The sequence below is a fragment of the Zosterops lateralis genome (genome assembly GCF_965231275.1).
Source record: "Zosterops lateralis genome assembly, chromosome: 5".
In the NCBI taxonomy this organism is placed as follows: domain Eukaryota; kingdom Metazoa; phylum Chordata; class Aves; order Passeriformes; family Zosteropidae; genus Zosterops; species Zosterops lateralis.
Genome location: NC_139766.1, coordinates 26,343,717 through 26,370,774, shown reverse-complemented (window position 1 = coordinate 26,370,774; position 27,058 = coordinate 26,343,717). Strand labels below are relative to the sequence as shown.

Genomic DNA, 27,058 nt, shown 5'->3' with positions numbered 1-27,058 from the left:
CATTTTTTTGTCCCTTATAGTTATTTCAAATTAAAGCAAGTGATTATTCACATTCTCCTTTTACTGGAGTAGGTCTTGTAACTATGTTTCATTGCAGTTCAGGGGAAGAGCAGATTGGAAATGCATTGAACACTTGTCTCTGCCTTTGCAAAGACGTTTTAAAAATCATTATTGTGACTTAGAATAATTGCCATATATGAACATGAATACACTTGTTAATTGAGATGGGAATGGCTTTCCCTCTAAGTTACACTTGACACCCACCACCAGCTGGTTCCCATTTGGCTTCCGATATCTTCTGTTTGTCAATCTTTAATGTTATTATTGTTTAGCTACTGAGTTAATTTTTGGGAGTATGCTTCATGTCTCCAGAAAGATTTCTGTCTGAAAAACAATGCAAATATTTACATTAAAAGTTATTTCTTTGTTCTGTAATATAACTAAGAAAGAAGGAATCTACCTTTGATAATAGTTAATTGCATTGCGAAATGTATATTTGTTTTTTTACAGGAAAAGCTCTTGTCCAGATCTCTTCAAAGAGGTGAAGATCTTCAGTTTGATCAGGTAGGAGACATATAATTGAAGGCAACTTTTATTGGATTAAGGTGGGCTTTATTTTTGCAGTATGACGATTCCACTGTTGTAAATACTGAGAACATCTGCATCTAAATCTGTGTCAGAAGATTTAGATTATGAATGTTACACTTTATTTTCCATTGTATAATATGACAGTAAGAAACTACTAGAATAGGTAATTATCTGAAGGTGGCAGTGAAAACTAGTGGAAGAAAGATGCTGAAATGCACTAGAGAACAGAAAGTCTTAGTATATTTCTACTGTCACTTATTGTTTGAGTGTTTGGGGTTCTGTTTTTATAAACAAATAGTGTTAATTTTATTTCAGTAACATGGCTTTTACTGAGGGCTTTTTGATTCTATGGCAGAAGGGATAGGGTAGATTCAAAAGTGTTATGAAAGTGCTACTTTGTCCTTTGCTGAAAATATAGATAGACTGCTAGGTAATTCCATTTCAGTTACTCTCAGTGAATTGTGTCTGGAATGACTCTCTGCTCAATTTATTCATATTTATTGTCTGTATTTCTAATTCTTCAGTAGTGTAGACATGTTTGTGTCTCATAACCACTTCCTTGAAATGGAGAGGCAGCGTTCAGAGGAAGCGCCATTAACTGCCTGTTCCTGTTCTTGACTGTTCCTGATTAGCATCTACTATATGAAGCTTAGTGTTCTGTCTACAGGAAGGTTCTAAGAACAGACTGAGTGAAGAGAAATAAGAAATAAAACACATAACTTTTAAAATTTGATAATATAGAAAGAAACTAGTTTTCCTGGAAACACAGTTCTTTCAAAAATGGTTTTGATTGTGTGTCTATATTTATGTGTGTGAATTCTTTTTTTTTTTTTTTTTTTTTTTTTGTTATTTGTAATCTACTTCGAAGTTGAGATCTGAACTTTAATGCAACTGAATAACTGCTTTAGACAGACCTGAATGGCTGAGATTATGAACTTTGTTAGGGAAATTTGCACATTGTTTGGCAAAAGGGATTAAGATTGTGTATCTCTGTTTGTTGCTTGATGCATAAAACCCTTATTAAGAACAATTCTCCAGCAGTGCAGAAGATTACAGATTAAAAAAAATCATCAGCAAAGTGTGGGAATGAGAAAGATCCAGAGATCACAGCCACAGCATCAGCAGAGTAGCTAGAGCTGTTGCTGGGCCAACCTTATTCATCCTTATTCATCATTTATGGAGTCAGGAATCTGTGTCTAAAAATTGGCTTTACCTGTACCAATAATGGGGTCTGAATTAGTAGGTGTTGTTCTTAGTAAATAAAGAGAGCAAGTGAATAAAGAGGGCTCTGGGACTAAGTTGGTATCTAATTAAGACTTGTTCTCTCACCTCAGTAAGTGATGGGAAGAGGGATGAAGGAGGAAGGCACGTAGTGTTGCCTGTCCCTCTAATGAAAAAGTAAAATAGCATTTAATGGGATTATACGTCATTTCTGTTGGAAACAACCAGACCAAGAGGACTGCTATTAGAACAAGTGTGAAAAATGAATAGCTTCTAATTTTCAAACTGCAGAAATCTTCTGTTGGTCATTTGATATATTAATTGGAACAATAATATAAATTCAGCTAAAAGAAGTAACATTCTGGAAAAGGAGATTTGTATGTTGGTACACTTGTGAACTGTTAAAAATTTTAGCATTTTAGTACCAGTGCTTTCCCTTTATCATTCCTAGCACATCAGGAAGCTACTGGACAGGAGGTTTTTTATAGAGCATATATTTCATTTCTTAAAATATTTTTGCTTGTACAGCTTGAAACTGAAATAGCTTATGTTTTTCCTTTTTTTGTTTGTTGTAAGAAACATACTTGGCAATTTCCTGCTCTTGTCCTAAGACACCAAAACTTTATAATCACACAGAAGCATGTATTGACTTTCTCAGTGACTGAAAGCAGATGTGTATGAGGTTCAGGCTTGGTCATGATTAGGCACAACTTGAGAATGTTTCAGGATCACCATTTTGGCCAAAGCTGGAATTTGTGCTCTAGCATCCTACCATAATTTTGCTTTTCTCTTTTTATCTCTCACTGTGGTGTTGGATATGTTATGTCAAACAATTAGCAATATGTTACAGCCTTTAAGACTGGAGCAGGATTTGCTGCTTCATTCTGAGGAACTGAAGTATACATCATGTCTGTTGCAGCCCTGTCCTCCTGGGTATTACAGGAGCACTCTTTGTCTGGACTGCTACTTTCAATCTAGGCATAAAGTAATGCTAAAATAAAAGCGTTTTCCTGTATAAGAAAGACATTTTTTATATTAAAAATTCTTTTTTTTTTTTTAATATAAGATGATTTCAAATTTAGTATCCAAACAGTATAAGAATTATTTTAAATGAAAAGTAGCTGATGCTCTGCTTAGATGCTATGCAGTATTAGCAAAGATATCATCTTCCTGGTAATTCCAGTGCCTTTTCATTAAAATACAAAGAAAGCAAAACTTGACAGGAAATAAATAATCATTATGTGAAACTGAGTTTTTATTTTTTAAGAGGAAAATGCTTCATTATACCAGTAGTTTCTGGGTTTTGCACTTTACAGTGACGTTTTTGAATGCGTGTGATACATGCTTGTTTCTGTGGAAACCACTGTAAATTGCCTAACTACTGGAACATTTATGAATGGTGGTAGTATTGATCAATTGTGTAAGCTTGCAGGAAAGTCTAAGGAAAAGGTTTAGTAAAGCTTAAAATGCAGTTTGCTTCTTTTTCTTCTGTAATAAAACCATCGGTTTGGAGCACTATTTCTTGTGACTTGAATAACTAACTGCTTAACAAGCTGAGTAATGTATTCAGAAGATTGAAAGGGGTCCTTCTGAGGTTTCCCTGTGGTTAACTTGTCTCCATCCCTTCCACCAACCTAAATACCCAAGATGCTTCAAAGGAGGAAAAAGAAATAATTGCAGTAATGTTATATCAGAACATGTATTGCCATAATATTATATTGTTATCTGGAATAGTGAATAATAGATAAGTTACAGCATGAGCATAGCTTCAATTAAAACATCTTTGAAAGATCCAAGAGGTAAGTAATACATATCATCAGTGACCAACATGGTAACTCTCCCATTCGAGCCTGTGTTTTGGGAATGGGCTTGCTCCCTGCTGCCTCCTGGAAGCAAGTTTATAATGGCATTATGCTGTCTTCAGTCATTCTACTTTCCAAGCTGGGATACTTATGAGTTCCCTTTAAAAGTTTTTAGTTAAAGGAAGCCTAGAGAATTTAAGTTTAATAACATCGTAAATTCTTCCTTCTAAAATCGTTTCTATTTCCGTATCTGTTGCACAGATGAATTTGCTACTCATATGGGTTTTCTGAAAGAAAGCAATAGACAGGGGAGTTACACTAAAAGTAAATATAGCTTGAGACCCAGACCAGTCAAATGTATTAAAGGCAATGTAGAATATCTAAAAGGCTCTTATTTTTGTTTATATAATAACCAAAGAAGCAAGTTTTTTAAAGTTCTATACTTCCTCAGTTTTGGAGGGTTGTCTCTTATCTGTCATTATCTGTCACCTGTGAAAGTGTGTATACTTCAGAGATACATATGGCAACATTCAGGTACATCCTAAAACCTCTGCTGTTTTCTCAGTGGTTTTATACACATTATATATGTATAAATTTGTCATTTTGTGACCCTTGTGAGCTTTGGCAGACTTTGCTGAATTTTTTTTTAATAATGGACTTAGTGTGTAATATTAAGAGTAACTGTTCTAAGTGAAAATGAATATTAAGTTGTACTTTATGAAGCTATGTGATATATGGGTTTTAATATTAAAAACCAATTTGAAAGAATGATTAAACTCTAGGATTTTCATTGCTATATCCAGCTAAAGGGCTTTTCTTACTCTTTCAGTTGATAAGCTCTATGAGCTCAGTAGCAGAGCACTGTCTCCCCTCCTTACTACGCACCTTGTTTGACTGGTACAGGCGACAAAATGGAACAGAAGATGAATCTTATGAATATAGACCTCGGTCAAGCACAAAATCAAAGGGGTAAGAATTTCCCTTGCAGTTGTCTGTGTGATTTTTTTGTGCTTTCTCATAAGAAAACATGTGCTTTGTACTTCTGTGACAAGTATGTTGTATTTGAATTTGTCCTTACCTAAATTTATGTAGAAAGAACACAGACTTCTTTGAGGTGGTGTATTTAACTTGACTTAATCATGTGTAGATGATACATATGAAGTAACTTAATGGTTTTGATATGGATATACAGAAAGAAAGTTGGATACTGGTAATTCTAAGCTAGTTGGTCCCTTTTTTGTTTTGATTATTGGCAGGTCCTTTCAGGAGGAGGGGGCAAGATGTCAGTGCTGTGCCAAACCCCCAGGTCTTTCCATCTGTCCATTTTATATACATCTGCAACAGTGATTACATGAAAAACAATGAAGTCATTGTCTCTGCAATATTTGTATTCAGTCTCATGTCTGATTCCTGTGTTCTTGATTTCTTATTTTAGGGATGACCAACAACGTGAAAGAGATTATCTACTTGAAAGGAGGGACTTAGCTGTAGATTTCATTTTTTGTTTAGTTTTAATAGAGGTTCTAAAACAGGTAAGATCTTTTGCTTTGGCAAATTAATTTTAATACTTTGATTTTAATATTGATTTTCATAGTCTCCTTTAAATTTTTATTTTAGAACATACCTATGATGAGCATATGTAAGGCTGTAATTATACTCCCAGTTACATAAAGCCTTTGGCCTCTTCTGCCTTTTCTTTACGTGCTTGCGTTATCTCAGCTCACGTGTGTTGGAAAGCTACTGGTGTACTGCAAAACACAGAACTATAAAAAATAACATTTCATTTATGTTCAGTATTTATGAACATTTATGTTCAGTACCCTTTGTCAGCTGAAATGTTTTTGAAATACAGGTTGAAATTAAAAATTAGAGAAGATATCTAACTTTGCTTAGAATTATCCTTGTTTAGCTAAGAATGCCAGTGCAGATTGTGTAAACGTTATATATTGCAGAATTAGCTTGATATATGCCAGCAAAAGATGTGTCCTTGGACACTGGTGAGAGAGATTTCTCCAAGGCATCTCACAGTACTGTTCATTTGCTTCATACATACATGTATGTATAGGTGCTACATACATGTAAGTGATATGTGCATTTCAGATACCTGTTCATCCAGTGCCAGATCCTTTAGTACATGAAGTTCTAAACTTGGCTTTTAAGCACTTTAAACATAAGGAAGGGTAAGTTTCACTTGTGTACTTTCAAATATTTTTATTACCAGCTAGTGCTTGCTTGTTGTGATTGCTCTCCTTTGCCTCATGTAGCATGTGGGTGATAATACCAGCGTGAATGAGCACTAGTCAATGCCTTTAAATTGAGAACATATCCTGAAAGAACACAGCTGTGTTCAATGTAACACTGAGGTTATTTTGCTTAGAATATACAGAATGATAATATATAGTATAAGAATATATATATATTTCTTATTGTGCCTTGCATCCTCAGGCACAGTAAGAAAAGTCCGAGTTTGGATAAATACAGTAAAATTTCTACCCAGAATATCTTCCTTTTGAAATAAGAAATGAAACTACATTACTTTAAATGTCATCCATGCATTTTATGTTTGAATTTAATTGTTTTTATGGTAATAATTTGCCTACTAGGGGACAGACTTTTTATTTGTAATTGAGAGCTTGCTTGGGGTTTAGAAGAACAAAGTTGTATTTAATGAGGCTTTTTCCCCTTTATTGTTTTTTTTTAATCTTTAGGTATTCAGGAACCAACACTGGGAATGTGCATATTATTGCAGACTTATATGCAGAAGTGACAGGGGTTCTTGCTCAATCAAAGTAAGTTCAGTCTCTGACTCTTTATGTTTAGGGACAAACCAATGTAGACTTAAAGACTATTTGATACAGCAGAATCTATTCATGTCCCCAGTAACTAATCCTGTAAGTGTCAAATGTAGTCAGGTGTAGTGTATTGTGTCTGTCTTATGTTCCATCTCAATAATATTGAGTAAATAAAGAAATAATCTTTAGTACAATGGCTTTGCAGTCAGCTTGTAGGAGCAGGGAAAGGAGACCCTGTGCCATTGTTTAGTTAACAGGTATATTCTAATGTACTGATCCTCGTAGGCACTCTGAGATGCCTAGATTTGAAATACCAGGGGTTATGTTGCTTGCATTTCTCATACAGTAGCTGCTGTTATTGTTACAGACTAAAGGAATTGGTTCAAAATTATAGGCCTCATACAAAAGTAACTAAGAATGCAAATAATTGCCATCTCTATCCCTTGTTCAGGTTTCAAGCTGTTAGGAAGAAGTTTGTCACTGAATTAAAGGAACTGCGACAAAAAGAACAGAGTCCTCATGTAGTACAGAGCATCATCAGTTTGATTATGGGAATGAAGTTTTTTCGAGTAAAGATGTATCCCGTGGAGGATTTTGAAGCATCATTTCAGTTCATGCAGGTAAGCAAATGCTACAGTAAACTGAAATGAATATGTTTGATTGAATGAGTTGATGAAATGAGTAAATTTGAAATGTTTAAGTCATGAAACTGTGATGATGCTGTAATCAGTCACTCCCTCTGCTTGTGTGTAATCTTTCATCCTTTTCTGTTTTTCCTAGTTTATCCTAAAAATCTTAGTTTTTCAGAGGTGTGATTTATTTGTTTCTCTGCAGTTTGTGACTACCTGGCATCAGGAGCAACCTTTCACAATTGTCTTAATAGTGTGGCAAACCTGTAATATATGAATTTAAGACAGAATTAAAATGGGGAGCCATCAAATAATTTTATGTCTTAATGAAAGCAGTGTATTAAAAATAATTACTTGATACATTATTTTTTAACAGATGGGATGTCAAGAAATACTTTTCTTTAAAAATACTTCACTGTGAATTATTTATTTTGTGTGGAATATTTAATTATCTTTAGTTTGCTTTGCATCAAAGTCCTTTGAAAATGAAAATTAGTATATAAAAATAAAATACAATTTTCCAATAATTTTAATAGAGGTAAGCATTAAATTTTTTTTAAGCTTCAAAACAATCTGAGAAGAAAATGTGAATATTTATATTCTTTTGTATTCTGACTACTCTTTATATTCTGAGTGAAAAATAAATAGCTATCTGGTATTACAAATGTTGTCTTTTCAATTCATTGAGGTGTATTGCTGGACAAACAGGTTTTAAAGTTTCTTATGTTTTGTGAAGTTGATACTGTTAAGGAATATAAGACTAACTCAAACACCTTAATATTTTAAATTAAAACGGGGAACTAATGTCAGACTGTTGGTGGGTTTTATGGGATAGTTATGTTTGTATTCTTTTTTCTAAATATTTTTCTAATGTTTTCTTACTAAGGAGTGTGCTCAGTACTTCCTGGAAGTAAAAGATAAAGATATAAAACATGCCCTTGCTGGTTTGTTTGTGGAAATTCTCATACCTGTGGCTGCTGTAAGTATTTGAATCCCCCCACCACACCCTTCCTCCTACTTTCAATTGGGCTGTCATTATTAAAATTTTTCAATTAATCCTCAAAGTATTGCTTTTTTATAGATTCAGAAAGACATATGGTGCCTAAGAAGGGCTTACAAGGAGGCTGAAGAGGGTCTTTTTACAAGGGCATGTAGTGATAGAACAAGGGGGAAGGGCTTTAAACTGAAGGGAGGGGGTGGGATTAGATCAGATTTTAGGAAGAAATTGTTTACTAGGAGGGTGGTGAGGCACTGGAACAGGTTCCCCAGAGAAGTTGTGGACACCTCATCCCTGGAAATGTTCAAGGCTAGGTTGCATGGGTTGCAAGAAGGACATGGACCTGATGGGAGTGAGTTCAGAGGAGAGCCACCAAGAGGGACAGAGCACCTCTCCTGTGAAGACAGACTGGGAGGATTGGAGGTGTTCAGCCTGAAGATTAGGAGACCCGGAAGACCTTAGAGCACCATCCAGTATCTAAAGAGCGCCAAAAAAAGAGCTGGATAGGGACTTTTTACCAGGGCATGTAATGACAAGACAAGGGGTAATGGTTTCAAATTGAAAGACAATAGTTTTAGATTAGATATTAGGAACAAATTCTTTACTGTGAGGGTGGTGAGACACTGTCACAGGTGGCCCAGAGAAGGTGTGGATGCTCCATCCCTGGAAGTGTTCAAGACCAGGTTGGATGGAGCTTTGAGCAACCTGATCTAGTGAAAGGTGTCCCTGCCTACAGAAGAGAGGGGAGTTAGATCTAGATTATCTTTAAGGTCACCTCCAACACAAACCATTCTGTGACTGTTACATAGGTTACAAGCACCTTCCCAGTCTTAAAGGGAAATAGGTTGGCTTGTGTGTTAGCTAGTTTCCAAAGTTTTTTGAGAACTTTTAAAAATTGTCTGTTTTCTAGACCCCTTTCTTACCCCTAAGCATTGTGTATTTTTATACGTGCTCTAAAAATTTGAAATTTCCTTGGTTTAATATTTGTTTCCTTTTTGAGTTGAGTTTTCTTTATTAGCTGAAACCTTTAAAGTTCTTTCTATAATGAGCTGAGATATGTAACATTTTTACAGTCTGATAAGGAGAGTGTTAACTCCTGTGCAGGAAGGAAAAATGTAGGTTTTGGCTAATTGCATAAAAATCATCTGTAGAGGTGAATGTCCTTTAGATTTAATCCTTCAAGTGGAAGAACAGTCAGTCATCGCCTATGTGTGTTTTAAATCTAAAAGTAGAAATTTGACACAGCAGCCATGAGCAAGGAAAAAACCTCATTATCATTACCTCATTACCCCAAGCTCAGTTAATTTCATCATTGATACTTTAATTAATACTTGCTGGGACTGTTGTCTAAAAAATTAGTTGTATTAGCATATCCCAGGCCACACTGAGTTTCACATGCAGTCCCAAAAAACGGCAGGTTGTTGCTACATAAATTGTAGGGACATTACATAGGGAAAATTGGGAAATGTAGATCTTGTTTTGTAGAATAGGATCTACAGAGAGTAGCACGCTGGGTGAATGTCCCATCTGAACAAGATCATAGAAATAAAAAGATAACTCTCCCTGAACTCTTCATCCTCTTTTAAATGGTTTACCTTGCCCTGGGCAAATGCCTCTTTCCCTTCTGTGGTCTTAGTCTTGTTTTTTTGAGGAGGTTTTTTGGTGGTATTTTTTTGGTTTGGATGGTTTGTTGTTGTTGTTTTTTTGTTTGTGTTTTTGTGAGTTTTGTTTGGTTTTGGTTTATTTTCTTGGTTTGGCTATTTTTGGTTAGTTGGTTAGGTTTGGTATTCTTAGGGGGTTTGTTGTTTTTTTTATTATTATTTTTAAATTGCAAAGGAGGTTTGTTGGTTTTTTATTATTATTTTTAAATTACAAAGGAGAAAATCTTTTTTCATAAGACGTAACTAGAAAGAGGCGCTTCTAGTAGTAACTGTTTATGGGAAGAAATTTTGATCTTAGCCAGGCATGCTTACACTCTTGTAGAGAAGAATAGAAGAATTTCTTTCCTATTAAAGAATGAACACATTTTGTCTTTTTGAATTCTGTAGTTGCTTGGCAGTTGGAGTGGGAGTGCCGAGTGAAACCACTTAGCATTTAGGTAAATGCAAACATTAGTTTGCAGAATCATAAACATGGTGAAAACTGCCCTTGAAATAATGAGGAAGAGGCAGCATTTGGGAGCTGGGACTACCAGCTGTCAAGGGCGGGGGCACAAACACCAGCTGTGCAGAGCCCTTGTGGTGGTTGGTGTGTGATCTCTTCTACAAGCACAGCCTGAATCAGCGCCTCAGACAGCTGGGGAGGGAGGCTTGATCTTTCCTTCTGACTCATTGAGTCTCTAATCATTTCATACAAATGGAGCTTCTGAAATAGAAACGGAGCTCACTCCCAGGCTGAGGTGCAGTTGAGCAGGTTAGTCATTCTCTTGGAATATGTGAGATGCAAGTTTGAATATTTTTGATGCGGCTGAAGGAATTGAATGTAGATTTTTCTGTATCTTGGATACAGAAAATTGCTCAAGTGAGGAAGCTGTTGGGTTTCAGCATTGAGACTTCTTTACTGTCATTCCCTTGCTTAGTCATTCAGGCATTTGAAGATACCTGACCTGATTTGGACCTTGCAGGTATGATGAATCACAGCATATTTTATAGTAGGGAGGTTAGGGCTGCTCTGAAAGCCTGAGGTTATATACCAAAGCAACAATACGGTGATGACAACAATTGACTGATTTCTCATGTGGAGCCAGCAGAGTACTAATCAACCTATAGCCTAAGAATAGCAAAAGATAAATAAATTGGTACATAGGAAGTGATTTAAATCCTAACTACTTTCTCAGTTCTTTATTCTTGGATCTGTACACATTACAGAAATACATGCTATTTTTATGTTTCTACATCATGAAGGTTTTAGAGTGTTCTTAGCAAGGTGGACATGATTTTTCTTTATATAGTGTTAGTAGATATGATGTTTATATAGTATTAATAACTATAAATAATAAAAATAACAAAATTATCTTACATTGTAAGGAAATTATATGTACAGAGGACCTCTTCAAAAAAATCCATTTCAATCTCCAGCACCCTACCCAAATAAAGCAGAAAGAGCTTAAAAACAGTAGGTTGAAAATAGTGTTTAAGTAGATCATCCTGAGGATCCAGAGAGAAGCCTAAGAGCCTTGGAGAGGTTTCAGTAAAGAAGGTGGTAGCTGCCTAAGTTGTGGAAGGAAACCTGTTCTGTGTGCAAGAACAGAGTGGATCAGAAGGGTGTAGGGCTCCATGTGTGTTTCATTCATTCTGAAAGCTGAGCAAAGACAACTTACATGATTGGTTGACCGGTAATCCTGTGGATTATTTTTTAACTTTCCAGTTTTCAGTATTAAAACAAAAAAAGACAACAGGAGCAGTTAAGAGGGGAACGGTGAAAGTTGCAGATAACTAATTTTTTACATAAATGTAAATACACATATGAAGAACTTCAATGTAGTTTTTATTTGTTAGTTGGTATCATATAGATTTTTTTTAGGTATAGAATAGAGACCACATTCTTAAACCAGTTTATTTTAGTGGGCTGTTTTGTTGGGGTGGAGCTTTTTGTATGTTTGCTTTAATTGTTAATTTTAACCATATAATTGTAGTGTATGGCATGATTTCTTATGCTTATGTTTATATTTCAGATAAATACACTCCCTAATGTGAAATTTGACTTCTGATTTATTTTGAATTCATAAACATCTTAATGTATATTTAAATTGTATTCTGTGTAAATTTTTAAGCCCACTAATTTGAGTCTTTTTTTTTAACAGGCTGTCAAAAATGAAGTGAATGTGCCATGTTTGAAAAATTTTGTGGAGATGCTTTATCAGACTACCTTTGAATTGAGTTCAAGAAAGAAGCACTCGCTGGTATTTTAAAGAAATATTTCAACTTCTCAATTTTGCTCATCTTAGGCTCTTAAGCTAGTACATTTTATGAGGAAAAGCTTATCAAGCCATATTAATTTAAATCTTAACATCTCAGTATAATTAAATTCCCACAGTGCATTTGTTTAATTTTGCTTTGTTTCTTTGTGAAGATATGTGCTCTTATCTCACATGTGAGATTGTCTTGAAATTAATGCTTCTTTTTGATTATTTTAGTGGGTTTTAGCAGTTATTTAACCTAATGTCTTTTTGCTAAAAACTTGTATTCAGAGCATCTGAATATATTTAAATTAGGGTTAATTAAAAGATGCAAATGTCAGACAAGACTTTTAAAAATAGCAGCTTCTTAATAGCCCTGCTCTGCCTGGTTCTCTTCTCTCTTCATACACCTTGTTTTTCTTTTTCCAATATTTTTTATCTCTTATTTTTGCAGTATGTGGTTATTTTTGATGACTATGGCAGCCATGTTTCAAGTTGATTCACTTCACTTTGCTGAAAATGTAGAACTAATTTTTGCATTTCAGTTGGCATATTCAGTAAATGCAAGTGAATTTTAAATTATTTATTCTCACTTTCATGTTATGGACAAACTTTACTTTCTAATATTCTGCACATATAAAGCATGTATCATTGTATTGGTTAAACTCCTTAGGTAAAAATAACATAAAGTGGTTGATATTAGTATTCAAAATGATTTTATTTATGAAGTTAGAAGTGTTGCATCAAGAGTGCTGGTTACCTAGTCATCCTTTAGTTTTGCTTTGTAACAAGAAAAGCTGCAGTCAGATTTGGTACTAAATCACCATCATGTGTTAAAGTATGTGGTACTTAATCGAGTCTTATCTTACTAATGCAAAGCTAAATCATACTCTGCATATTCACAGATTTCAATCAAACTATATTGTGGTTCATTCCTCACTAAAAGTAGATCTTGAGTAGTAGTAGCATTTCTGACAACTTAAAGTCTGTCTCAATTTTCACTGAGTTGATGATTTTCCTGAATATTCTTGGAGGCAGTTCACCTGCCCAGCATGTAGAACTACATGAATTGAGTCTTGTGGTTGCAGGGAAAGCATGAACATCGTGTGAAGAGTCAGACTGGATTCAGCCCTTGTTTGAGATCAGGCCTTGCTGGGGAATGAGCTTCACCTTGGTCCCACTGCCCCAGTCTGATACCTTGAGTTCTTCCAGCACCCAGGAGCTTACTCAGGGCATTGTGCCTGGCACGAGGGTCCCAGTGCAGGGGAGAGGTGCCATGCAGTGCCAAAACTGTGAGAGTGAGGGGCAACAACCAACTGTGTCTCAGTGTACAACAATTCTCAGTGTACAACAATTCTCAATGTACAACACTTAAGAAGTCTGCAAAGAGCAATTTGATCAATTCTTTTTCCCCCCTACTCATAGGCTTTGTATCCATTGATCACCTGCCTGTTGTGTGTCAGTCAGAAACAGTTTTTTTTAAATAACTGGCACGTTTTCCTGCAGAACTGTTTGTCACATCTAAAGGTAAGAATCCTTTTTAATTAAGGAACTGGTGCAAATCACTAGCATTTATTACAATATCTTCTCAGCATTGTTGTGCCAAATAAACAATGAATAATATTTGGCTGTTTAAAAGGACACTGAAATATTTTTCTAAAATGAAAATAAATATTTCGAGTCTCTGTATTAAACTTAGTAATAAGTTTTTGTGATGCTATGTCATATTGGAAATAAGTGATGTCCCCTTGGGGATTATAATTTTTATTGAGTAAAATCTGCAGAAGTGTCTGCTAATAAGGGCTATTCATGCCAGAGAAAATACAAACTTTAATTCTTTATGTGCAAATTATATGTGAGAAAATAAGTGACTTGGCTGTTCTTCTAAGAAGAATGTATAGGAAGTGCAAACCTTCTATCTCTTGTTCACTTATTGAAGGAATAAAAAATGAACTGTGAGACCAGAATAGATGTTATATCTACAGCCTGTGATACATATTCTAAAAAAACAATTACAGTGTCCCTTTAACTTGTGCCTTCTGTTGATATCATTGTAATCATCAATTGGTTGATAAAGACATCAAGATACTTACAAATCAGTCACTTTCTTGTAGTTATTGTACATATTCTTTCCTTGATTATGATTATCATAATTCATGATTTTGCTTAATGTGTTGATTCTGAAAATGTTAATAAATTCTTTGATCCTCCTTCACAATACTGATTCTGGTTAGCTGTGAGTGACAGTTATGAAGCTTATTGTAAAATACGTAAACCAACATGATGTCCAAAGGAAAATGGTTTAGCTGCTTGAATTGTTTTGAAGGGTCATTTTGTTCTTGCAACATCTTTCACACCTTTCTGTTGCTTGTTGGGTTCTGTATATTTTTCATCTAACATTATTGCAGTTCTTTTGCAATATTTGCCTTGATTTTTGTTTTGTGGTTTATTTTGCTTATGGAGACTGCTTGTGCTTTTGTTTTTAAAGCTTTTAAAAAACTCCTTACACTCTTGGAGTTGCCTTTTTCTGGCATAATGTCCATTGCTGGTAATGGATGTATTAAAATTATAAATGCCAGTGAGTTTAACTGGTAGTTGCTGAGCATGCATTTTATATTTTACTTAGATTTGTTAACCACTAACAGCTTAACACATTTACTGTAAGGCTCTATTCAGCAGAAATTCCACATATGAATTTCTGCAGTTCAGAATTTGCAGTGTTATGATGCTATACCATCAATGAGTTCTTTAGGATATTTTATGGCTTGGTTTAATTTGGCATACCAAATACTGTAAAGTTTTTTGGGTGCCTACCTTGTTCAGAAAGTTTGTTGAGCTTAATCTTCAAAAATACACCCCCACTATCCTCGTGTGTCTTATGAATTAATGTGTTCCTTTGTTTCTGAAGCTAATTAAATGCATGCACTCTGTAATAAGTAATCTCATTAATTTATAGATCTGAATTTCACAGCAGTTTAGTCTTTCAGATTATCCCCCCCTTTTTATTTCCTGATTTTCTAATGACTAAAATTATTTTATTTGGAGTTACTTAAATATGTAAAATAAGAAATTCCAAATTCATTGCCTCTAGTGTCTTTGTTATTAATAAAGTAATTTGGAGAGTTACTAGGAGATACTTAGAGCACTAATAGGATTCATCTACCCCTACTGTATTTGTTGAAATTAACAACTTAGAAGTTGAAATAATGGTAACACTTAGAGTCTGTCACAGGATATTCTGTGAAGAGCACAGGCATGCTAGGAAGTCACCAAGAGGTAATGTGGGTCATGGTTCATGGTGCTCTCTTTATTCCCTGGTGACTGCCCAGTGCAAGCTCTCAGCCACGAACACCATGTTGCAGTTTGGTGACTGGAATGAGCCATTTCCAGTTTGCCATGGTGTGAAAGCTCACACCTTTGCAGTGGCCTTACAGTCCCTGTTGCAGTTTGTTCATGCCCTGCCTTGTGTTCTGGCGCTACATTAAATTTGCTAATGCTCCTGAGACTGAATCCTCAGTCTGAATCCTCAACCTGGCAGTATTTATGGTCTTTGTAAATTCTCTGTGCCTTTAGTTATCCTCAAAGCAGGCTTAGTGTGTGGGGAGAACATCATAGCCTTGCTGAATGGAAGAAACCTAGTGGTCTGGACCAATGCAAATAGCACATCAGTGAATTCTAAGAGTCAGTGTAGACCAGGAGTGTACGAAAGGGTTGTTTTTCTTCTGGTATATGTATAGCTGGCTTTGTCCCACAAAGCTGTTGGGATGCTGTTTCAGCACTGAGCCCAGCAGTTTTTTTACACACTGTAGTGTAGGCAAAATTCTGAATTTGTTCAGCAATCAGTAACACTGCTCAGTATTGTTAAACACTTTGCTTACTTGTTTTGACTAGTATTTATACAGACTAATTCTAGCAAGTTTGTCAGAAAGTTCATAAATTCTTGGATGAATCTGAGTTGTGGTATCTTTGCTACCTCTTCTGGAGAGAGGAAGGAACTTTTTAAAAAGCTGCAGAAATGGGAGAGAACAGTGTCTGTCATTCTGCACCACTATTGGCTGGAAAAAGAGGGGGTTTTTTCTCACAGTTTATCTATAGTGTCTGTTGCCCCAAAACCTTGAAAGTTGAAGGAATGTTTTCTGCCACTATAGCAAACCCTTTATTTCTACTGAATAGAGTCCTTGCTAGACAGCTATCTGTTGGTTTTGAGCTTTTTTTCATCTAACATGCATGTGCCTTCCATTCTCATGTTTGTTATGTTTTGCTGTCTCACATTGCTTTATTTAGATGCCATCTAACAACAGTATCAGAAAACAAATAGAAACACTGCAGGTGAGTTAATATGTTGTTGTAACTCAGTGAAATGTTGCTTTGTCTCATGTAAATACTTTTGTTTCAGTTTTTCTATGTTATTTGTTGTATTTTGTGCTTTGCTTTCTTTGTAAAATTGCTGTTAGTACTGTTAAGAAGCAACAGGACTAAGAATAGCTAATGTTTCAAAGATATTTTTCTCTTGCCAGGGAGTAAAGGAGAAAGATCAGAAAATTGTCTAATAACAATTTTTCCTTGGGGGTGAAAACGTGGCTTTGTGAGATTGATTATTAATATCACAGCTGGTTTCCCTGAACAGCAGTGCATGTTTCCACTGGAAATAACTACCTATTCAGATGTATGGGTTTTCTGTTACTTCATTTCAAAAAGTGTCTTGCATGTGAGCAAACTGAAAACATTTTCACAATACAAAAAATGTGAAACTGATTTACTGTAACAACTTGCAGTGCACTAACTTGAAAGACTTTTACACTGTTGGTTTTGCAGGTTTTAAAAAGTAGAAATTGTTTTAGTTCAGAACAGAAGAAAAGTTTAACATCAGTATTAAAAAGTACTTTCTTCAGTAAGTGACTACATTTGACTAATGTGGAAAAAATGCTATTTTGTTTCTTGCCATCATTGAAATTTGTTTCATTGACTCATTTTAATGTGTCATGTAAAACCACCATAATTTGCTCTTATGTTTTTGGTTTTATAACAGATACTGTTCCTGACAACTTTTTTCATAGTCTGCCAATACCATAATTTATGTTAAAAGTTTTAGGATTTTAAATAAAGCTATGTTATAAAAACCTCATATAGAGTAGTTTAAAATCTGACAGACATCATCTAAAAAAAAGACTAAAATTCAGCAAGATTGTTGAATTACATAGCCATCTATTCCTTACTCTAGCTGCTCTAATGTCTAAGAGAAAATAAATGCTGATGTCTTAACACCAGGTGTACATGGAGTATGCTTTAAATCGGACCCCAAAACCAGTTTTATTTACTTAGTTCTTCATTATAGGAAGTGATAATGAAAATTTTCAATGCTTCAAATAATAAAAGTACCACAGGATTTATTTTGTAACTCTTTATAAAAGGTGAATGCCTCTTTATATGCTCCTTCTTTTTTCTTTATAACAAGCAAACTTTGTCATAACTACTCAGAAGTAGATCTATTGGATGATACACTTAACAGATGGAACATTGTTTACATAGTGTTAAAATATCTGCTACCTCTACCATTTTTTTATTAGATAATTAAAAGCCAACAGTCCTTTTTTTTTTTTTTTTTTTTTTTTTTTTTTTTTTTTTTACTTCTGGACCTGTAAATTAAGCTTCTCTATAGAATATCAGAAATTAGAAAATTGAAGCATTACTCAGTTCCAGATGCATTTCATACAGATATTTATAACAGATTTGATTTCATACAGACTTGTAACCAGTGGCTTCCCCAGCCTGCTTTGACAATCAGTAATTGTTGGCTTGTAAATTAAATTAAATACAATGAGTAATAATATTGTGGGGTTTTTGCTGTTCAAGCTGATTAGAATCGAAGCTATCACAGTCTCACCCTCTGGCACAGTTACATTTGCTTCTTCCTCACAGTGGCACTGCAGGTAAATTAACTGAACAGTGAGACATTTCTCAGTGTGAATAACCAGGGACAGGTGTAATTTCTCCTGGATAGATTTTGTCCAGATCACTTTCCTAAATTTACCCACTGCCTAGTTAACTGGTGCTAATTGTGAGGTGATGGCAGCACACATTGATGTGTAGAGGGAGGGTAGAACAGCATTATCACTGATGTAAACTGGGTTAAGGTATTCCCTCTAATATTCTGGTAGTCAGTCTTGTGTGTTACTTGTCTGTACTACTTTGAAATACCACTTCTGCCTCTGTGATTCTTTGATAGCCTTTCTTAAAATAAGATGCTGCCGAAACCAGTAGTCTGGACCCACCTGTGTTAAAGCCTCCAAAATTACTCTCCTTTGTGTAGTCTTTTACACAGACATGGACATGAAGCATTTTGATCAGCTTACAGGTGCAAGTTGGACTTTCTTACTGCTAGAATTTATGTATAGGGAGCATTGAGGTTGTGGGAGAGAGAGCCATGAATGAGACCATCTCTTTTTTAACAATACGGTTTTAGTTCCACTTGGACCCTTTGTGAATTTGCACTCCATTTGTCCTGGAAGGACAAACCATCTGCTATTCTGACTGACTGGTTTGTGGCACAAAATAGGAAATTAATTATGTTGAAGTCATCATATAGATATATTTTGAAACAGAAACTTCACTGGAGATGGGGAAGTTGTGGTTTCGGGATTCTTTGTTTTTGCTTTTTTTGTTGGTTTTGTTTGGGTTTGGTAGTTTCAATTGAGATAACATCTAAAAAGTTGACAACTGGGAATCATTTATGATACTCAGAAGGTTATACTTATGGCCAAGTCCAGGAATCTTGCTGGACACTTCTAGATTGTAAGTACTCCAAGAATTCCTATTTGGAAAGGAGGTTTCTGGAGCTGGCACAAAGAATGTTAGTTACTTACTGGTTTACACAGTTTAAGAGCTTGGACAGGCAAAGCTAAGCTCATAGTAGTGGCAGCTTTAAGACAAAAATCATTTTGCAGTCAGTCCTGCTGATAGATTTTATATTAATTCAAGAAATGGTAGCATAGTTGTTGCAATAAAAATTCATTGAAAGTGGGCAAGCACTAATACAGCCTGCAGGAAGTGTCTGTGTTGTGTAAAGCCACACTCAGAGATGCATCCTTGTGTGCCTGCCTTTTTGCATTTTCTTCTGCATCTCCTACTGTGTGCTGTCACAGACGGAGTGATGGAATGAGACCTTGTGCCTGATCCAAAGCAGCTACTCCAAAGTTTTAGACAAACTATAAATTAGTTTGCTATGAAGTAGATATTTGTTACCAATGGCTTTCTGAGAAAAGTTCTTGAAAGCAATATACTCTTGATGTGTTCATCTCAAGAGGAATATCTGCTTTTTAGTTACTGTTCTGCCCTCAGAGTTAGAGATATGTAAAATGAGCTGGAATTACTAGTTAAAATTTTAGGGAGTATTGGAAATATGCAATATGGGCTTGTTTTTATGAAAAAATAACAAAAACTTTTAGTCAGTATTAAACCCATCTGCTTTCATTGTTAAAAAATTATTTTCAAAAGTAAATAAACATTATAATAGAAATTTGTCAGTGTCTCACAGGCAACAATAACTGTATTTCTAAATTTATTTTACAGAATAAAGATCCCAAAATGTCCCGAGTTGCACTGGAATCTTTGTATAGGTTGTTGTGGGTTTATGTTATTAGAATTAAATGTGAAAGCAACACTGTAACTCAAAGGTAAGTTCATTATGGAAAATATTTGAAACTACTGATGATGGAGATTTTATTCCCACCTAGTGATATCAGAAGAGATCTTGAAGCTAGCTCAGGGATGGTTTAGTCAAGTAAACAGAGGACCAAAATTTTGTCTTAATAGAGAAAACCGAAAGGCCCTGAGTACTTTGAGGGAAAGAAGGAACAGAGTCTAGAATTGTCTTTGCAGGGATAGAAGAAGGCAGAGAGATAAGCAGGAATTTTCTTAAAATTAAAAGGCACTAATGGTGACAGAAAAATTGGCTATGAAGTGTCCATCACTAAGTATGGAATGGAAATGAAAAAGTTTTCTTTATAATTATGTATAATGAGAATTTGAAATAGTCATTCAGATTTTGCCCCTCCTCCTGACTATTATCAACTGGTTTAAAACAGGATATTTTTCAGTTTATAGAGGGACTCATGATCCTATTACCTGTGACAGCTGGGACTGTGCTTCCTGTACATGGTCCTACCTGTCATAGGCTTCTGTATTATTTCATAGTAGCCCCCCCCACACACAGACTTCCAGATTTGAACTGTAACACCTTTGTTGTTATAAGGAGCTATTTTTAAAAGACCTTTTAATTTCTTTCTGTTTCTAAATTCTTGTAGCCGTCTCATGAGCATTGTATCAGCACTTTTCCCAAAAGGATCACGTAGTGTGGTCCCACGAGACACACCTCTGAATATATTTGTGAAGATTATTCAGTTCATTGCTCAGGTAAGAATACATCTATACAGAGCTATAATAGGAGGATGAACATTATTTGGAAGAAATGTAAATTTAAGGTTTGTTTTTGAAATGTTTGCACTGAATTAGTGGTCTCGTATCTTGAGTAGAATTTCTCCAAATATGTGTAACAAATTAAAGAACTCATTCTCTTTCTAGTAGTGGTAAAACTATTTTTTATAAAAACTTCAAAAACTGCAGGGTATGAACATTATGATGATTAGTATTTACATTTGTATTGCACTGTTGGGGGCTCTGTGTGTGTATGTATATTTATATAGTAAACAAATATAATTACTGTTTCCATTACAATATTTTATAAGGGACAAAGCATTAGAACTGTAATATTTACTTATATTTAGCCTGGAGACTGATTTCTATAGACAGAAATAATATGCAATGAATGTGCTAGCATACAGTCAGCATTGCAATATGATTTATATTATTTTAAGTGCTTCTCTTGTCCTAATATCAAAATGCAAGATACAATCTCCCAAGATGAACTCTCATTTTTCTTTAACCTTATCAGTTAGAGACATCTTTTCCTGTCTTACAAATAGCTTGTCTGTGCTTCAGCTTCCAAAACTATTTGCTTTTGGTCATACAGAGATGAGGCAGGATACACAACTCATCACTGTTTATGTATTTTTGTATTTGTATCGTAATATTTTTTATTCCTTATAGCTTCTCTTTATCCCAATTTATTGTTATCCATAACAGCTCATCTTACTTGTAGAAATGTGTTTGATCTGAGGATTGAATTGAATCATGAATTGCCTGGGAATTTTTTAGGAGAAATGGTTCAACCATATCAGGAGATGAGCTGTTCTGAACTGTATTAGAATAAAAAAAAAAAACCAAGTCATAAGAATAAGGAGGAAAAAATAAATATTTTCTAAACGTTTTTTTAAATCTTTTAATACATGATACCCAGTAACAGTGCAAAGCCAAGAAATTATGCATATTAACAGAAAAGAGATGATCATACTAATCTATTTTCCTTTATAGGAACGTTTGGATTTTGCAATGAAAGAAATAATATTTGATCTTCTTAGTGTTGGAAAATCACCTAAAACCTTCACTATTAATCCAGAGGTAATAAGAGCTCCTTGCTTGCATGCATGAGAACAGGGCATTGGGGGATTTTTGGGAGGGAAGTGGTTAACTATGTTTGAGCCAGGTTAAAAGCAGATTAATGAGTGTCTGAAGGAGTGCTCTGCTAACACTACAGAAGTAATTGTTGTTGTGCACAGTTGCTGTTTGATTTTAAGTGAACAAACCAACAGCAGTTCTACAGTTAAGACTCATTTCAACAATAATTTCTGGAAGTATGTTTGTTTGTTACAGTGTAATGGTAAAGCATTTTTTTAGGAAAGTCATACCTAGCTCTTCAAGACCCAGTCTAACAGATGGCATGTTTAAGCAATGTCTGTCTTCAGTGTGTTGCTCTAGAGATTCGTATCATGTCCTTGAATGCTCAGTACTACAAAATATTCTGTATCTTGGTCTGGGCCAAGTCATTTCACTTGAATCAGAGTGTGGAGCAGCACAGAAAGCTAAAACTTTATTCTTGTTACTTTCATTACCCTAATATGTAACATTTAAATAAGGTCTGTCCTACTGGAACTGTATTGCTGTCTGTTTAAAAGAGAGGAAAAATGCAATTTGTATTTTGTCTCTGTGTTACTTCAATATTGTAATTTCTTCTGTTTTCTCTTTCCTTTCTTTGTCCCTTTTTTGTTCTTGAAGAGGATGAATATTGGCCTCAGAGTCTTCCTTGTTATAGCAGATAGCTTGCAGCAAAAAGATGGTGAACCACCAATGCCAACAACAGGAGTTGTTCTTCCTTCAGGAAATACTCTACGTGTGAAGAAAATTTTTCTTAATAAAACACTGACAGATGAGGAAGCAAAAGTTATAGGTATGTTGTATTCTTCTGTAAGTTGGCATTTCAATATGTATGTATATATTCCCAATTATTCTCAAACAGTACATTCATGTAACTTTATTTATGTATTTATTTTAATTGTTAGTAAGAATTGCTTTGATTTGTTAGAGGGCTGCTAGACAGTATTGACCCTCTGATGCCTCAGACTAAATATATGTCTTTTCTTGAAATGTTTTGCATTGCAAAATAAGCACAAAGAAGCCTGAGTGCAGTTAGTGTGGTAAATAGCATGGCAATTTTTTCCCCTTGATGTCACTATAAAATGTCCCAAATGTCTCACAGCTGAGCGGAGTAAGACAATCTTGATCCCTGTGCCCTGTTGATCCTCTGTGAACGAGGTAGTCATCTTCAAAGGACTGTTTCAACATGTTAAATTTAAACTAGAACTAAAAAGCTTGGAATTGAGAAAACAAAGAAGCAACTAATGCTTACTACATTACTTTTGTTTTTTCTGGAGGAAACGTCTACTTTTGTATAATATCTCATATTTATAGATATATATTTCATATATAAGTGTGGGGTTTTTGACACCTAAAGTATGTATTTCATGTCATCTGTGCAAAAAGAAATTTGTCCTAAGCTGAATAAATGGCAGATATTTTAATAAAAATATGAAACAAAGGTGATGGAACTCTTTGACTTTTCAGGAATGTCTATATACTATCCTCAAGTCAGAAAAGCACTGGATAGCATTCTTAGGCATTTGGACAAAGAAGTTGGAAGGCCCATGTGCATGACTAGTGTGCAGATGTCCAATAAAGAACCAGAAGACATGATTACGTATGTACTGAATTGCAGCATTTTTGCTGTCACAGTAGCGTCACATTGTTTTTGTGCTCTAATGTTGCAGATGCAATCATTAATGTGTTACAGTTGTGGGTTTTTTACTGTACTATTAAGTGAATGTTAATTTCATTAATTATTGATAAAAATGTTTGTTACCTCCTTAGTTGTAGCATGAAATTGAAAATACATTTCTAGTATACTGAAGTAGATTTTTCTGTTTCTTTATTGGGTATATCCTGTATTTGTAGGGGTGAGAGGAAACCTAAGATAGATTTGTTCAGAACTTGCATTGCTGCTATCCCAAGACTGATTCCAGATGGCATGAGTAGGACTGACCTCATTGAATTGCTTGCAAGGTAAGAGAAATGGAATTGTGCTCTTAGTAGATGTCCATTTTTAAATGCTGAGTGTGCACGATTGTCAGTGCACTCACTCACTGTCCAGTGTGAGTCACTGCATGCAGACTCTGTCCTGGCTGCTCCTGCCAACCTTCTGCAGTTGGTCAGGTTTTACTGGCCATAGTAGCAGGAGGTAAATTTATCCTGCAGACCTTGCACTTATTTTTAGAGGGAGTATTTTAAGAAGTGGGAATTTATTTCTGTTGCTTTGTTTTTTTGAGCTTGTTTTGTCTTTTGGTTACTGCTATACTTTTTTTTCCTTTCTTTTTCTTTCTGTTGTGAATAGTGTAAATTTTCATAAAGTCATTCTTGTTTGACATTCTCCCAGATGCCTGTCTCAAATTCTGGCAAACTTTATTATTTTTCTCTACTAATGCTGCTTTGTTTTTCCATTTTTCTGTTATCCAACACTACCCATATCCTTCCATCTCTTATCTCAGTTTAAATTGAATGTACCTTATCAGTACTGAGAAACAGTTGAGAAGATTTTTTTTTTTAATTTTTAATGTGAGAATAGTCTGGCACAGAAATACAGGACAGCTTTTAGCTTTGAAATTGTAAATTCATTTTCATATAATATGTTGAGTTACATGTATAAAAAGTTAGTAATAACATAAGAGAATAAGATTTTTTCCAGCACTCTTTCTTCAGTGTTTAAAATAATATAAAAGACATGAAAGTATTAAGTAATAATGTAATACTGGGATAGGTGTCTTCTACCATAGCAGGCTTAGACAGATTTTTAAGTATATGTGCAGAGGATTTTGTGGTGAATTTTTTTTCATATCCAAAGTAAATCTTCTTTAACTGCAAAATTAATGTGTTATTTTCAATTTCAATTTTGAAGAAAATAGCCTATATGTCACAGGGTTGTGGTGGTTGAGCTCTGAGGTGGTTGCTCAGATGCATGCAAAGATGTACATTTATTAAACACTTGCTCATCTCTCTTGAACACAGTTTATTTGTATTAAGTTTTGGGAAACCTTGCATTATTTTGCTGTAGAAGTGCCTTCTGTTACTAGCCAGTTGCAGGTTTATTCAGTGCAGAAAATTAATCTCTCTGCAACTGTTCTGCATTGTACAGTAAGGAAGGAAGACTAAAGACCAAATTTTAAATGATGAGGGCTGGTTAAGAGTATGTCTATCTAGGCTGATGATACCAATATTTTTTTATAAACAGGCTGACAATTCACATGGATGAAGAACTTCGTGCCTTGGCTTTCAATACACTCCAAGCATTAATGCTTGATTTTCCAGATTGGCGGGAAGATGTTCTTTCAGGATTTGTATATTTTATTGTGCGTGAAGTGACTGACATCCACCCAACGCTTCTTGACAATGCAGTAAAAATGTTAGTGCAGCTCATCAATCAGTGGAAACAAGCAGCCCAAATGCACAATAAAACCCAAGATTCTCAGGTATATCTATATAAGGTCCTTTGAAGTTAAAACAAACTTGGAATCTACATACGAACTTAGTAGTGGATTTTACTGGCTTTGTTCAGTAATAAAAATTCAGCTAAATTTCTTACAGTGCTTGATCTCGTATTTTAAATCAACATTTTTTATCAAAACATGATTAGTCTCAAATTATTAAGTATTACCTAAACACTAATTCATGACCACATTTTGCTTACGTTGTAGGTCATCATGTCCAACTGGAAATACGTTGGAGTTATTGAACAGTAGAACTAAACCCACCATTTTTTACTATCCAGTAGAGAGGGTTCAAATAATTTAGTATCATAATCTTTTACAAAAGAGTATTGCTTGAGGGTTTTTTTAATTTTGCTCTCATTGCATCATCTTGTGAGAAAGTGAAATAAAAATGTTCTTGTGCTATTTGTTTGGACTAAATTCAGAGGTAATAAAAAATGAAGTGAGTAATATGTTATTCTCATAATGCAAAATTTGACTAGCAGCCAAAAGTGTAGATATTTTATGATTAAACCTGCCATCACCAATAATGGAACTGTATCTTAGTTGTGTTCATTTTTTCTTCATTTGTTTAATTTCTATGATGTTTTTCTTAGCGTGGTGTATCCAATGGGGCTGCCCATACCCTTCCCCTGGAGAGGACCCTTTATTCCAGTGTATTTCATGTGGTGGAAGGCTTTGCTTTGGTCATCCTGTGCAGCACAAGGCCTGCCACCAGGCGATTAGCTGTCAGCGTTCTCAGAGAAATAAGGGCCTTGTTCACTGTTCTAGAAATTTCAAAGGTAAGAGTTGATGACCTGTTCCTAGGCTGCCTGGTGAAACTGCTTTTATTTTGACATTCTTTGAGCTGGATATGCTTTGTGTCTTGTAGAGTGATGATGAGTTGGCTATAGATGTAATGGACAGACTAAGTGCTACTATCCTGGAAAGTTTCATACATCTCACGGGGGCTGACCAGGTAGGACAGTTTTTATGTAAAGTTGTTTGTAAGATGAGGTAATTCTGCAAAGCTCTTTCAAATAAATAGTATATATTTCAAATGATAGTTTCACTGTGTTCATGCTAATTTTATCAGCAATTCATCACCACAAACAAAAAAGCAAAAATCTGAGGAATGTTGTGAGACTGACACCACCATTGTCAACTTTCTGACTGATAGTGTGTTGTTATCACCACCCTATAAACACTGAGAGCTATGTCTTTATCTGTTTTTTTTTCATCTTGCTCACAGACTGTAATTTCTTAAAAGCAAAGGGCACTGCTTTTTTCTGCAGTAATATAGTGTAATAACAGTCAATGTGCCCTTTATCCATGATGAAAGCTGTAATAACTGTCAGTGAATAACAACCGAATTCCATACTTATGTATTTATCATAAACTCCTAAGTATTAAGGAAACTTCTGATTTTAGGATTAGGAAAGAAGTTGGAATTCAGTAGTAAGGCTTTTAGAATACGAATCTTTTGGAAGAATTAAATCATTATGCATGAAAGGATCTATTTCCTAATACCAGTTTGTTCACAAACAACATGTTTCTATAGCTGTTCACATTAAGAACTTCTGCAAAAAGCCCTATAAATTACATTTTTATCTGTTCCAGTTATGATTTTGACATAGATACTTTATTAGATATATAAGAAAAGAGATTGTTGCCTAAAATACATGGATATTAAATATTGTCTCATTGTCTTTTCTATGCACACAGACTACTTTACTGTACTGTCCCAGTTCAATAGATTTACAAACTCTGGCTGACTGGAATTCCTCCCCAATCAGCCACCAGTTTGATGTGGTCAGTCCCTCACATATTTGGATATTTGCACATGTGACTCAAGGCCAAGATCCGTGGATTGTAAGCCTCTCAAGTTTCATGAAGCAGGAAAATCTTCCAAAACACTGCCCAACAGCTGTAAGCTATGCTTGGACGTTTGCTTATACAAGACTTCAACTGCTGTCTCCACAAGTGGATATCAAGTACGTTGATTTCTAAAGTAAATACAGGATATTATATTGAGTATTCTTTCAAGATTTATCATCCTTGTAGTGTAATTATTGTTTCAGTGAGGTAACATAAACTCTTGATATTGTCTGTGGATTTAAATCAGCTTCATGTAATGGAAATAAAGTAGATTTATCTGCATAA

At 34.9% G+C, this 27,058-nt stretch overlaps 1 protein-coding gene across 8 annotated transcripts in view; it reads left to right on the top strand.

Moving 5' to 3' along the window:
* Positions 1-27,058, top strand: part of FRYL (FRY like transcription coactivator) — a 148,064-nt gene that overhangs the window by 58,710 nt on the left and 62,296 nt on the right. For 6 of the 8 annotated variants that reach the window (XM_083862234.1, XM_083862230.1, XM_083862229.1 and 3 more), the window contains 20 exons: positions 511-564; positions 4,441-4,580; positions 5,047-5,143; positions 5,712-5,791; positions 6,320-6,400; positions 6,855-7,023; positions 7,919-8,011; positions 11,832-11,930; positions 13,353-13,454; positions 16,212-16,256; positions 19,497-19,600; positions 20,231-20,339; positions 21,357-21,443; positions 22,098-22,269; positions 22,944-23,076; positions 23,331-23,438; positions 24,661-24,898; positions 25,513-25,698; positions 25,788-25,874; positions 26,621-26,889. In XM_083862234.1, the coding sequence (XP_083718360.1) occupies positions 511-564; positions 4,441-4,580; positions 5,047-5,143; positions 5,712-5,791; positions 6,320-6,400; positions 6,855-7,023; positions 7,919-8,011; positions 11,832-11,930; positions 13,353-13,454; positions 16,212-16,256; positions 19,497-19,600; positions 20,231-20,339; positions 21,357-21,443; positions 22,098-22,269; positions 22,944-23,076; positions 23,331-23,438; positions 24,661-24,898; positions 25,513-25,698; positions 25,788-25,874; positions 26,621-26,889 (2,453 nt within the window). The remainder of the gene's footprint in view (positions 1-510; positions 565-4,440; positions 4,581-5,046; positions 5,144-5,711; positions 5,792-6,319; positions 6,401-6,854; positions 7,024-7,918; positions 8,012-11,831; positions 11,931-13,352; positions 13,455-16,211; positions 16,257-19,496; positions 19,601-20,230; positions 20,340-21,356; positions 21,444-22,097; positions 22,270-22,943; positions 23,077-23,330; positions 23,439-24,660; positions 24,899-25,512; positions 25,699-25,787; positions 25,875-26,620; positions 26,890-27,058) is intronic. The other 2 variants (XM_083862231.1, XM_083862235.1) reach the window with 1 other exon arrangement.